This window comes from Brassica oleracea, chromosome C3 (genome assembly GCF_000695525.1).
Source record: "Brassica oleracea var. oleracea cultivar TO1000 chromosome C3, BOL, whole genome shotgun sequence".
In the NCBI taxonomy this organism is placed as follows: domain Eukaryota; kingdom Viridiplantae; phylum Streptophyta; class Magnoliopsida; order Brassicales; family Brassicaceae; genus Brassica; species Brassica oleracea.
This window is the reverse complement of record NC_027750.1, coordinates 39559851-39572584: the sequence shown is the minus strand read 5'-3', so window position 1 is coordinate 39572584 and position 12734 is coordinate 39559851. Positions and strand designations below refer to the sequence as shown.

General features: G+C 40.1%; 2 protein-coding genes across 2 annotated transcripts; one reads left to right on the top strand and one right to left on the bottom strand.

Annotated features, from left to right (window-relative positions):
- The first annotated feature begins 1647 nt into the window (after positions 1 to 1647).
- Positions 1648 to 4463, top strand: LOC106336075. Its single transcript, XM_013774797.1, has 14 exons — positions 1648 to 1744; positions 1808 to 1961; positions 2039 to 2151; positions 2237 to 2309; positions 2391 to 2545; positions 2609 to 2749; positions 2861 to 2956; positions 3050 to 3161; positions 3262 to 3420; positions 3500 to 3537; positions 3618 to 3710; positions 3794 to 3877; positions 3956 to 4102; positions 4183 to 4463. Exons 1-14 carry the CDS (start codon positions 1673 to 1675, stop codon positions 4315 to 4317), a joined length of 1572 nt encoding a protein of 523 aa, XP_013630251.1. The 5' UTR covers positions 1648 to 1672; the 3' UTR covers positions 4318 to 4463.
- A 1621-nt stretch (positions 4464 to 6084) lies between these two features.
- Positions 6085 to 7648, bottom strand: LOC106336074 (60S ribosomal protein L13-2). Its single transcript, XM_013774796.1, has 5 exons — positions 7572 to 7648; positions 7078 to 7196; positions 6839 to 6972; positions 6593 to 6751; positions 6085 to 6501 (listed from the first exon to the last, which is right to left on the bottom strand). The coding sequence occupies exons 2-5, from the start codon at positions 7181 to 7183 to the stop codon at positions 6280 to 6282; spliced, it is 621 nt and encodes a 206-aa protein (XP_013630250.1). The 5' UTR covers positions 7184 to 7196; positions 7572 to 7648; the 3' UTR covers positions 6085 to 6279.
- Positions 7649 to 12734: the final 5086 nt, after the last annotated feature.

The window sequence follows — 12734 nt, the reverse complement described above, 5'->3', positions numbered from 1 at the left end:
CAAGAATATGGAGCAAGTTTCGATTACATAACCATAAGGTAGTGGTCTAGTGGTAGGCGGGTTCCGGGGTGCTAAGCAATTCGGGTTCGAAGGAACCCCACTACACTTCACCTTGTGGCCACGCAGATATGGGCCTATCTCACAGCCCATTTGAATACCCGGAGTGAGAGTTCATCTGTGGGCCGCACCACCACTCTAAGGATTAGTCTGGATCTCTCCATGGGCATGAGATGCCCCCAAGGTTAGAAAAGAAGTTTCGAGTACAAGATTGATTCGAACAAAAGCACACAAATCAAAAATTTCCTAACCTAGTTTCGCTCGTCCCATATCCCTGGCGCGTGTTCTACTAGACCGGATCCTAATCTTTGAGTATCGGTTACCATCTTCAACCTTCAACGAGAACCATAAGAAGGAGATATTTTACTCGTTTCCTCAGATGCCGGGCTCTTCTCATGTCATCTCCGATTGCTCTCGATGGACTTGTCAACACTTGTAATCTACACTTTCAACTATGCTCCAGACGGAACAGAGAAGAAGAGGCTGGAGACGCTTACTAAAAGATAGCACCCAAACCAGACTGTACAGTCTCATCTCCACTGCCAACCACCCACTGACAGACAAGATCCAAAGGACCATAACCACCAGTGGGTGGATTGCAAAAAGTCGGGTACGAGAAGGCATCAACTCTTGAAACAAAACAGACTCCTTTGACCTGCATAAATAGGAAACTAGTAACACTGCCATAATAATCAAGTGATTCCATGTTACATGGATATGTTGCATCGCCGTTTGGTGTCACTGGAGGCAAACGTAGACAGATGACAAGCTGAAACTACTTACGCCTTGCTAAACACCAGTCTCCAAATTCCGGAGAACCGGAAGCCAATATGACGCCTAACAGCAGCCTGGTGACAACGAGCAACATAAAACAAATGATACAAGAGCCGACACCGGAAAAACCAATCGACAGTCGTCAACGGTGAATCTGAGTCCAAGAACTAGAAGAGGAAATGAAAAATGAGAGAGAAACCGTTGGCACAGCTTCTGGAATGAAAAATGGGGGAAAACCGCTAGCACAACTTATAGATATATAGATCAAGACATTGTATCAAGCTCAATTCCTAAAACATTAGCAAAATGGATGTTCATAACACCTACATTTATCTTGAGTGTAATATCTCTTCTTCTTTTTTTTTGAATATGTAAAATTAAATTAAGATAGAAATCTTGAGGGTAATATCATTATAGAGAATCAGATTAAGGTTTAGTCTGATTTAGATCATATAATATTATGATTTTGTTTGGTTTACATGTGTTAGTGATTATATTATATATCTTCTAGCAAATACACATTTTCGATTGAGGAATACATGATAATTCCACCCCTTTTCATTTTAAGTTTCATCAAACACAATGGATAAAGAGCTTATTACTTGTAACAAGCTTTTATGGTTTCAAAAAAAAAAAAAAAAAAGAAGCTTTTATGATTTCATTTTTATGTTGCAATAGCAATCTCAAATGTATTAATACCAAAACATTGTTTGGATCAATTTAGAAGGAAAAGAAAAAAACGGGCCTTATATACATAACATTGGGCTTTTAGGTTAAACACTCTCCACTCCACCGGGAAACACAAACTACGATCAAACAACACCGTCACCGAATTGACATCATGACGACGACTGAGTTCGGCATCGTCTACGCCGTCCACATCATCACCTCACACTTCGGTTCCGTCGCATCGGTAATTTTTAAGGCCTTTTCGATATGTTGTCTCTCTCAGTGATGAGTATTTGGTTATTTGCAGAAAGTGTGCGAGTGTCTTCTCCGGAGAGGACCTCTTTCCTCCCGAGAGATCTCTCGTCTAGCCGAATCTGACATCAACCATTCCAAAGTCAAGGACATTCTCTACCTCTTGATTCAGCATAATTGCGTTCAAGCTTTCTCTATTGAACCGCCCGGTTAGTCACGCTTCTCTTCTTGGCTCCATGTCCAAGAAATCTTTGATGAATTTCGAAGTTTGTTTATATGTATGTAGATGGTTCAGAGAGCAAAGCTACTGTACAGTACATTGCACTGTTTAGCAACATTCTTCACCGTGCGAGGTACAACAAGTTTTCCAAGGTTGTAAACGAAGAGCTTGGCTCTCAGGTCTGATTCCTTCATCTTTCATCTTTCCGAACACTGTTTGACTAATGTTAATCACTTTTCAAGACGCCTTAATCTATGTGAACAGTGCAGCGGGGTGCTTGATGGTTTACTTAGTAACGGTAGGCTTACCTTGGAACAGCTTATAGATAGAGACAGAGGTGGCTCCTCCTGTCTTATTATATCTCTTTTAATCGCAATTAACCGAGTGGACGGATGCTAATCTGTTTGCCTATTATCAGATTCAAAAAAACAAATGGGTTCAGAAGCTATCAGAGATTCTCTTCAGAAACTGGTTGCTGCACGTTTTGTTGAGCGCGTTCCTTCTCCCGAACCTGTTCTTGGAAACAAAGATGAAGGTCCTGCTCAAAAGAAAAGAGGCGCCAAACCTTCCAAGGTAATTAATTCATACTTGTGTTCTCTCCGTTTGTTTGTTTACTCTTTTTGGGAACTGCTGCAGATCTTTAAAGAACCAGAAAGCTTAGACGAGCGTATTCTCGAAGCAGCAACTCCAGTTGACGCAATAAGGTTTCCATTTATATTCGAGCAAGGCTCAAGTTCAACTGTAGCAGATGACGACAGCAACATCTCTGAGGGGAAGGTATCACCATTCTTACCATTACCAGTTTTGGATGTTTTTGTAACCTCATCGACAAGCACTTACCATATTCTTTCGTCTTGATGTTTCTCTTCGAACCGAAATGTATTTTAGCGTAAACAACCTGAAGTGGACTACACATCAGGTCCGAGCAATGAGGTAATCTGGCGTCCTAATTTCGAGGAGCTCATCCGCCGCCTTAGACATAAGGTAATAAAACTCTTGTTTGTTGGCATTTCATATATTGTTTTTGCCTACTCCATCACTATTATGAAACATCTGTTTTTTTCTTTTCTTTTTAAGGCGTGTGTGGAGATAGTGAAAGAGCGGAGAGATGAAGGATGTGCTAATGTCATGAAGGCAATGTTAGAAGTAGGAAGATCTCAGGAGAAGAAGGCGAAAACCGACAAGTCCGGTAAAGTCCTCTCTTGTTTTCATACAATTGATTGAAGTTCCCAATGTTTTTTTGGTGTGATATGATTTGATCATAGTACGTACACCTATCTTCTTTTCAGTTCCAATGTCAATGGGTTCCATTTACGAAGAGCTTATAAAGACAGACGCAGGCCGCGAAATGACACAAGAGCGAGTTGAAGCATGCCTTGAGCAATTGAGTGCAACGTCTTCTTATCTACCAGCGTTTGTGATAGAATCAGATGGTTCATACATAGTTGGTATATTAACTTCCTTCTAAAACCCCTGGTTAACTGATACTTATGGATTTGCAACTTATTTCGTTATTTTCATTTGCAGATTTTAAATCCATTATCAGCGTAGCACAGAAAGATGAGGTGTGCTCTATTCATATATATATATATACACTCTTTTCCTGAAAACATTTCTGAAACTGATCAAAATGAGATCGTTTTAGATGGAATCGGTAGTTATGAGAAGATATGGGAAAGAAGCTTTCAGAATGTTCAGATACTTGTCACAAGAAGACCGTTTTGTTGAGACCGATAAAGTGAGTGACCGTGTTTAATTTAGAAACATAGGTAATACATGTTTCTTAACTTTACATCAAATTTGTTTTATCTTTGTCTTAAGATTGCTGATGCTGCACTGACTGAAAAGAAAGACACGCCACAAATCCTTTTGAAGATGTGGAAAGATGGTTACTTACATATGCAGGTATGAGTGTATTTCTTTTGCCAAGTTGAAACCAAAGCTAAAGAAAATTGGTTGATCTGAGATTCTTTGTTGTTGTAGAAATTGGCGGTGACGGGAGTGTACATACCGTTCCTATTGTGGAAGGTAAACAAGCTGATTGTGTCGAGGCAAATGTTGGATGAGATGTATCATGCTTCCTTAAACTTGAGTCTCAGGTTGACCCATGAGACGGATTCAGAGAAAGAGGTTAGACTCACAGTTAAAGACCGATTGAAAGATGATCCTAATGCTAAATAAGTGTAAATTGTTTTTTCTCTGTGTGGCAGTTGTTGTTGCTGCCAATGGAGAAACTAGAAGGAGCATTGAAGGAGAGACGGAATAAGTACAGAGCTAAGAGTGTGTTGCTCACTTCAGCTAGGTTTAAACTTGATGATGCTATTATGCTTTTCCATGACTTCTAGAAGAAGACACCATTTGTATTTTCCTTTATTTAATTTGTTGGTTGTCTGGCTATGTTTTCCTTTTCAGTCTACATTATCCTATCTTGTAACAGTTTTTTTTTCTTTAAGGTAATCACAAGTTGGAACTTTAAATGTGATTGATATTTGTTTCGAGAAGCATGTTTTAGGTACCATTTTGCATAAATATTTCTTTAATTCACATTAGCCAATAGAGAAAAGTTGTTAGTGGGAAAATGGTGGCTTAATCTCCTTCGGTCCATCAAAGGTTCATTAATGCTTTCATGGTGACACGATATCTTTCAAACCTTCCGAGCTTTAGGCATTGTTGTGATGGCTTTGGCCAAGACAAGACCTAAGTGTCTCAAATACTCTACTCCTCACTCGGAGCCGTTAGGGTATTCCTACTGACAGTAAGGTTTTCTTCATCCTCTACTCCACTTTTTTTTTTGTCTGCTCTATACATTGCTCATCCTCTATCTGTTAAAAAATATTTTAAATTTTTTTGCTTCACATGGTGCATGAGACACCTAGTATTAGAGATGGCAATTGGGCTCATCCGCAACCCATTTGTCCCGCCCCGCTGTGGTACCATTTTCAGTTGGGTCTTTGCGGGTCGTACCGCTGCGGGACACGGACCCTGAACCCTATGACCAATCCTGACCCGCATTATAGCAGCGGGTATGCGGGTCGGCCCGCGGGCCCATATCTTCAAAGCTTGACCAATCTTGAGAACCAGCAAGAAGAAGAGACATCAATAAGTTATCAGGTTGATCAAATCCATTAAGTTACAAATATTGTCTCGACTCTCGTTTGTAGCATAAGACACTGTACCCATTAGTGTTCTCCAGAAACAACAACTTGTCCTACTACAATCTTGTTGATATATATACAAGTTAAAAAAAAAAATTAGTCTTCGCATCACTAAGTAAATTCAAGTTTTGTGTATATAAAAGGAATGTTTAGACAACTCACATTCGAGAACGATGATTAAGTTTCCAGAAAAATAACAATAAAAAACAAGTTTTGTGTACAATTTCTCGTCTCCACTCACACTCACTTCAAAAAAAAGAAACCCTTTTTCCCTTCTATGTGTTACAAAGAAAGTGAACGACTTCTGGTCATCATTGCAAAGCTTGAAGAGAAAATATGATTCATTGATTGAAAGCGAACTGGAAAAGGCACAACTGAAGTAAATGAGTTTGGGTCACCGGTTGGAGGAAATGAGAATCGCCATCATCATCTCCGGTTTGCTCTAAGCTCTTGTCGATGTTACCAAAGAGACGAAATGAGAAAATTCAAACGGGCCACCCAATTGTCCCGCATCCCGCTTTGGCCCAATACCATTGCGGGCATAACCCGCGAGGCCCGCTAACAAACGAGCAGTAAAATCTGTGCCCAAGCCCACCCCTCATTGGGTCTTTATGGGCCAGGCCCGCGGGCAAGCCTCCATTTGCCATCTCTACCTAGTATATGTACAAATAGCCTGTTGATTGTAGAAACCACTTAGGCTGTAAAGCTTCTCCAAGGGTTTAGCTAGAAGCTCTTGTTAGCAATTGTTAAAAAAGAGTATATAATAGGAGGTCATTTATTGGGTTGATCATGTTAGCTTTGCTCCCCTGCGGTATCTGTCTGGTCACTGTAGTAATAAAAAGATTGAATCCACCAAGGTAAGGACCATGCCGTCTGTACTAAGTTTGCTGCAAGAGGACTTTCAGAAAGGTGGTTTATGGTTCAAATTCTTCTTTGGTCATTGACAAAAGAATGACATAATCATATAAAGATTCTCTAAACTATAATCGATTGTAGTAGAACAAAGGCAAACTTCTAGGAAGTAATCCAGAAAAGCAAGTGTAGATAAAAACTGACAAAACAACAGAAAAACAGTCTGATACACAAAAAGAAACAGAGATCCAAACGATGACAAAGATAACGGAGTTTTTTAAACCTAGTAAGAAAGGATCCTCACTTCTTCTCTTCTTTCTCAGCATCAGCAGCCCTCTTGGCTCTAGCACCTGCATGTCTCTTGTTTGTGCGCTCTAGACGAATCTTGTCGTAAGCATTCACCGATTTCATCTCAGAGGTCAGCTTCACTAGCTCCATTGCTTGCTTCTCACGGACGATAGGCATGTAATCTCCCTGGACTTGCGTGGCATTAGCCAACTCTTCAGCAGTAGAATCACCAGCCTAAAACAAAAAGTAACACATAATTATGATGAGCACACATCTAAAATCCAATCAAAAGACTGGAAGATTGTTGTCCGGAAGTAGTAAGTACCTTGACCTTCCTGGCACGACGCGGGAAGATGACCAACTTAGCCTTGTAAGTTTTCAGCCTCTGGATATTGGATTGAAGACCCTCCAATGATCTGTTCTTGCGACGATGGTCAACAGAGATACCAATGGTGGGGGCCAACTTCTTGGGGATCCCAGCAGCCTTGATTCAATCAAAGATAGGACTAAACAATACGAACAAAACATCCAGCAAGAAACTAAAAAAGAGAAACAGATAGAGATTACAAACCTTGAGCTCTTCAAGAGTGAATCCTTTACCAGTCCTGACCTTCATGTTGTACTTTAGGGTCTGACCATGCACAACAGGGCGGAGAGGTCCAGCAGTGGGACGTGGGAAGATCTTCACAGCCTTCTTCTGTCTCGCTGAGTAAAAGGGCAATAGAAACAAATGATGAAATTAAATAAAGAGAGACTATGGTTTAAAGTGAAACATATATAACATAACGTTACTGAGAAGTCATCACTAACCAACTCTTCTTCTGGTTTTCCTGGCAGGCTGGTTGAACCATGTCTTGACATAGTTCTGCCAGTGCTTCTTGAAATGACCATTCGGGATAACATTGTTGTGCTTCATTTCTTAAGTTCAGCTGTAATGTAATTAATAATCATCAGCATGAAATCGATGAGTTTCAAAAGACTCAACAAAAATCATATTATGTAACTTCACACTGATAGGCTAGGCAGTAATATGATATTGCAATCACAAATCTCCTAACGAATCTGACAAAGCCAATCAGTGCAACTGTAGTCTTAATCATCAAAAGGAAGATACTTTCATTAACCCACTAAGGCAAAACAGACAATGAACTCAAAAAAGCTTATATCAGGACTGCGAGACATGGATCAGACATTCCAGGAACTAGACGAACACATAGATCAATTTACGAAAAAACCGATACATGCAACTCTAACGATAGGTCTCACTAGAAAATCACAGGGGACGGAGGATGAAGAGTACTCACAATGTCACTGAAGAGAGCTTCCTTTCTCCTGCGGCGAGACGAGAGAAAATGTCTAGGTTTCTTTGATGATTAGGTTAAACTATTTAAATACCAAAACCCTAATAGATAGCTGCTGACTCTTTGTTTGATTGGGCCTTCACCTTAGCGGCCCGACTTAAAATATCCATTATTAAAGCAAATTCGGCTCACAAGTCACAGAAGAGGTTTTTCCTCATTGGGCTTTAGTTACGTGAATGATTGGGTTCTTCTTAAAAGAGATAAACCAATTATTAAAAAGCCTTTTATTTCACGTATGTCGACTTTTTGACTTACGGTTTTGTCGCTCACTGATCCTTTTTTTTTTTACTAATCAAACACAATGGAAGGGTTATGAAGCTGCTGCACCGTTACCATCTTCATCTCTAAGCTTTAGTTTGATTTGTCTGCTAGGCTGTGTTTGCGGTTCGTTTTTGCGTTTGGTTCACGAAAATGGAACAAAAATCGTATGATTCTTTATTTCGTTTATGTTTGCTCCAAACCTAACTCTTTGAAACTTAACATTAATTATGTTTTTATTTGGTTAATTTTTCGGCAGAAAAATCGGTGGTGAGAGTTTGAGAAATCGAGATGTTGTAAATGAGGACAGACTCAGTGCATTACCTGACGATTTGATTCTGCGGATATTATCTCCACTTCGAATAGAATATGTGATATACACGAGCTTTTTGTCTAAACGTTGGAGATATCTTTGGAAGATGGTACCAAATCTCTGTTGGACCAACTTTTAATTGGAAAGTGGTGAAAAGAAATAGGTCTATGGGCCTGTGTAATTAGAAGCCTAATGGCTTAGTAAACGAAGAAATGAGAACTTGTCCTACGTCGTGTGTGACAAGAGAAAGAGAGATGTATATATATGCATTTATGCTATCATGGGTTAACCAGCTTCAGAGAAGAGAAGGTTCCCCGCGCGCCGCTGCGTCCGGCCGGCTCGGCTCGGCGTAAACGTGGGCGTGGGCTTGGGCTTGGGTTTGGGCTTGGGTTTGGGTTTGGGTCTCCGGCCAAATAAAACTATTTTTTTAGGACCAAGTTAAGATCAAAGTTTTGCCATTTAATTCCAGAAAAACGGCATGCATTTTATTTTAAACAACACGTAGTTCGTTTAAAAACAACACGCTGTATCTCTTCTTGACGATAAGTTTAAACGAGAAAAGATCTTGCGGAGGAAGTTTCGTAACGCCTCGCCTCCGAGATCCTCGCGAGATTTCCGCTAACGTGTGCACGTGCTGCATCAGTTGCGGAAAGTGGCTCGTCTTCTCCCCTTTTATAAACTCGTCTCCTCCTTCATTTCTGATTACGTTTTTTCACAACCAAAACCAGCAAATCCTATAGCGTAAGTCTAGAGAGTGTTTGGTAGAAATATTAGATTGTTAGAGGTTCTTCACGAGTGCCGCGTGATAACCTATCATGGTTTTATACTGGGACTCCTATTCGTACAGATCCGTCGCACCAACAGAGCGAATATTAAGAGTTAAGGAAAGAGATTCGTCTCGACTCCATGGTTTCATTTTTGTTACGGTTTTGAATCGTCTATATATTTTCCTTAACGTCGTTTATATTATATCGTTTCTTTTGATCCGGTTTTCCGGCTTCTACAATCTTAACTCTTATTTCGCTTTCTATCTAAAGCGTTTGATCGGATTGAAGAACGATCTATAAAAACGGATTTTGGAACCGTGTTTGCGATTTGCTTTCTAGCACTTCCGCGAAAAGTTTGTAATTTATCTCATAAACGGTTTGCGTTTTGCTCTGTAGCACTACCGAAAAACGTTTATTCATATACGATTCATACAAACCTTTTATGGTTTCATTCAAACGATGTTTGCGATTTGCTATATGCTTATCCGCGAAAGGTTTCTATGTTCTTTTGAAAACGAGTTTGCGATTTGCTTTATAACCCTTCCGCGAAACGTTTCGTATTTGTTTCATAACGCTTTGCGGATTGCTTTCTAGCATTATCGCGAAACGTTTTGGATACATTATCAAAATGTTATCTACACGAAACATTCTAAGTCTATACAAAATGATTTCTGCGAACGCTTTTAAGCGAGTTTGCAAAATGTTTTTCTCGTGACTTATATCGATATGATTTGGTTCAAACACCAAAAATGAAAATCGATTTTAGACTATTAGTTTTTGCTTAAAAATAATATGTTATTTGGAGTACTAATTCGTCTTCATGTTTTATCTACAGAAAAAATGACGAACGATAACAACACCCCCATTGACACCACTGATGTCACAACAACTCAACTCAACGTTGCAGCCACTGATGCAACAGTGACAACCGTTGGAAGCATCACAGCGTCAACCGCTGTAGCAACAACAAGCACTATCCTCCCTGCGGGAAATGCTGCTGATGAAACCACTCGCCGGAGTCTATTCGGTGCTAGCAACTGCAAGTGGTCCGGTGGCAGTTCAAACTCCTCCGGCTGTACCTAGCTTGTTCACTCAAGGGCTGATGCCAGACAAGTTTGATGGCAAAGGCTTCAAAAAGTGGCAGAAGAAGATGATTTTCTTCCTGACAACGATGAAACTGGACAAGTTCATCCAGGAGGACAAGCCCCTTATTTCTTACGGGATTGATGATGTTCACAGTCTTGCAACTGTTGACATATGGGTGCATTCCGACTTCATCTGTAGAGGTTACATTTTGGGTCGTCTCATTGACCCTTTGTACCGTGTCTACTGTGAGATCCCCACGGCGAAAGAGCTATGGAGATCACTGGACAAGAAGTACAGAGGTGAGGACGCTGGCTGCCAGAAGTATGTGGTCTCAAAATTCCACGACTTCAAAACGGTGGATTCAAAACCCATCATGGATCAGGTGGAAGCGCTTCAGCTCATTTGCCATGAAATCGCTGCTGAAGGAATGTCCATCTGCGAGACATTCACAACTCTCAGCTTCATTGAAAAGCTTCCTCCAAGCTATGCGGATTTCAAGAACTACTTGAAGCACAAGAAGAAGAAGATGGGGCTCGAGGAGCTCATCATGAGGCTTCAAATGGAATCCAGAAACCGAACTGTTGACAAGGTCACTGATAAGGAGCACAGTGTCAACATGAGCACAAAGGCAAAGGAAAGGCACACGCTAATTCTCCTGCCAAGCCTTCCAAAACTGCTGCAGCCTTGAAGACTTCTGGAAAAAACTTCAAGAACAAAGGTATTGAGATCAATGCGAATGTGGAGAAGTTCAAGGGGAAATGTCACTACTGCCACAAAGTGGGGCACAAGACTGTTGAGTGTCGCAAAAAGATCAAGGATGAGAAGGCTCAGGCAAATCTCACTTAGGAGGATCTCGTTGCTGTGGTGACTGAAGCCAACATGGTTGAAAGCAACAACCCCAAGGAATGGTGGTATGACAATTGTGCAACCACCCACATTTGCACCGATATGGCGATGTTCAGCACCTATCAGAAAAGCAAGACTGAGGAGAAGCTCATGATGGGAAACACTCCAGTCTCCAAGATTGAAGGACGCGGCAATGTGATTTTGAAGATGACATCTGGACATGAGGTCACTCTGACGAATGTGAAGCATGTGCCTAACATGAGGAAGAACCTGGTCTCGGGAACCTTGCTCAACAAGAATGGATTCGCCACAAATTTTGAGGCGAATCCATTCTTGCTGAGCAAGGTTCCCGAGACCAGGTTCTTCCTCATGTCAGGCACATGCTTCACATTCGTCAGAGTGACCTCCCCGAAAGTTGTAGCTCCAAAGGTTTCAATGAATAAGAAAGAGCCAGTTGGTTATTTGGTTGAGTCTTTTAATATATGGCATGAAAGATTAGGCCATGTAAACTACAAATCTATACAAATATTAATGAATTTAAATCTAATTCCTAAATGCAAAACAAGTAAACAAAAATGTGAAGTATGCGTACAGGCTAAGCTCACAAAAATTCCATCACCTCGTGTTGAAAGAACTAATAAACCTCTAGATTTAATTCACACAGATTTATGTGATTTAAAATACTTACAAACTAGAGGTGGTAAAAAGTACTTTGTGACCTTCATAGATGACTGCACAAAATATTGTTATGTATATTTATTACATAGCAAAGACGAAACTTTAGAAAAATTTAAAGAATTTAAACTCGTGGTCGAAAATCAGCTTAAAACAACTATTAAAGTAGTTAGAAGCGACAGAGGAGGCGAGTATGATGGTCCATTCAATGCATTCTGTAAAGAACATGGAATACTCCATCAAACTACAGCTCCTTACTCACTAGAATCTAATGGAGTTGCTGAACGCAAGAATCGAACTCTAAAAGAGATGATGAATGCAATGTTGCAGGAATCTGGGTTACCCCAGAACATGTGGGAGGAAGCGTTGCTTACCACTAATTATATCCTCAACAAAATTCCACACAAAGTAACTGGCAAAACTCCATATGAATTATGGAAAGGTAATTTACCTTCGTATAAATACCTCAAAGTGTGGGGGTGCTTGGTAAAAGTTGCGGTACCGCCACCAAAAAATGTCACTATTGGACCTAAAACAGTGGAGTGCATCTTCATCGGATGTGCACATAACAGTAATGCTTATCGATTTCTGGTAAATAAATCTGCAATATCAGACATTCATGAAAATACAGTCATGGAATCAAGAAATGCATCTTTCTTCGAAAATATTTTTCCATATAAGGAAAAACAAGCTTCAAAACGAACTCGAGAAGAAAGAGACAATGTCAAAAACTCAGAAACTGAGACAAACGTCGAGATTTCTACAAATGATATTTCAGAAAATGAAGAAAAAGATGAACCTCGAAGAAGCAAAAGAGCTCGAAAGGAAAAATCTTTTGGTGAAGATTTCCTAATGGCATTTTTAGTAGAAAATGTTCCAAAAACTTTGGCAGAAGCCATGGCTTCACCTGAAGCTCCATTTTGGAACGAAGCTGTCAGGAGTGAATTTGATTCTATCATGCAAAATTATACATGGTACATAACATATTTACCACATGGCTGCAAAGCATTAGGAAATAAATGGATAATGACACGAAAACCTGGTGGAAAATACAAATCTAGGCTTGTAGTTCAAGGATTCCGACAAAAGGAAGGTTTGGACAATTTTGATACATATTCTCCAGTAACGAGAATAACATCAATAAGACTGATGATAGCAATC

Coding starts and splice junctions, on each gene's coding strand:
- LOC106336074 (XM_013774796.1), bottom strand. CDS start 7,183: ATGAAGCACAACAATGTTATCCCGAATGGTCATTTCAAGAAGCACTGG. Junction 6,973..7,077: donor GAAAACCAGAAGAAGAGTTG/GTTAGTGATGAC, acceptor CCTTTTACTCAG/CGAGACAGAAGAAGGCTGTG. Junction 6,502..6,592: donor GTCGTGCCAGGAAGGTCAAG/GTACTTACTACT, acceptor TTTTTGTTTTAG/GCTGGTGATTCTACTGCTGA.
- LOC106336075 (XM_013774797.1), top strand. CDS start 1,673: ATGACGACGACTGAGTTCGGCATCGTCTACGCCGTCCACATCATCACC. Junction 2,546..2,608: donor GAGGCGCCAAACCTTCCAAG/GTAATTAATTCA, acceptor GAACTGCTGCAG/ATCTTTAAAGAACCAGAAAG. Junction 4,103..4,182: donor AGACGGATTCAGAGAAAGAG/GTTAGACTCACA, acceptor TCTGTGTGGCAG/TTGTTGTTGCTGCCAATGGA.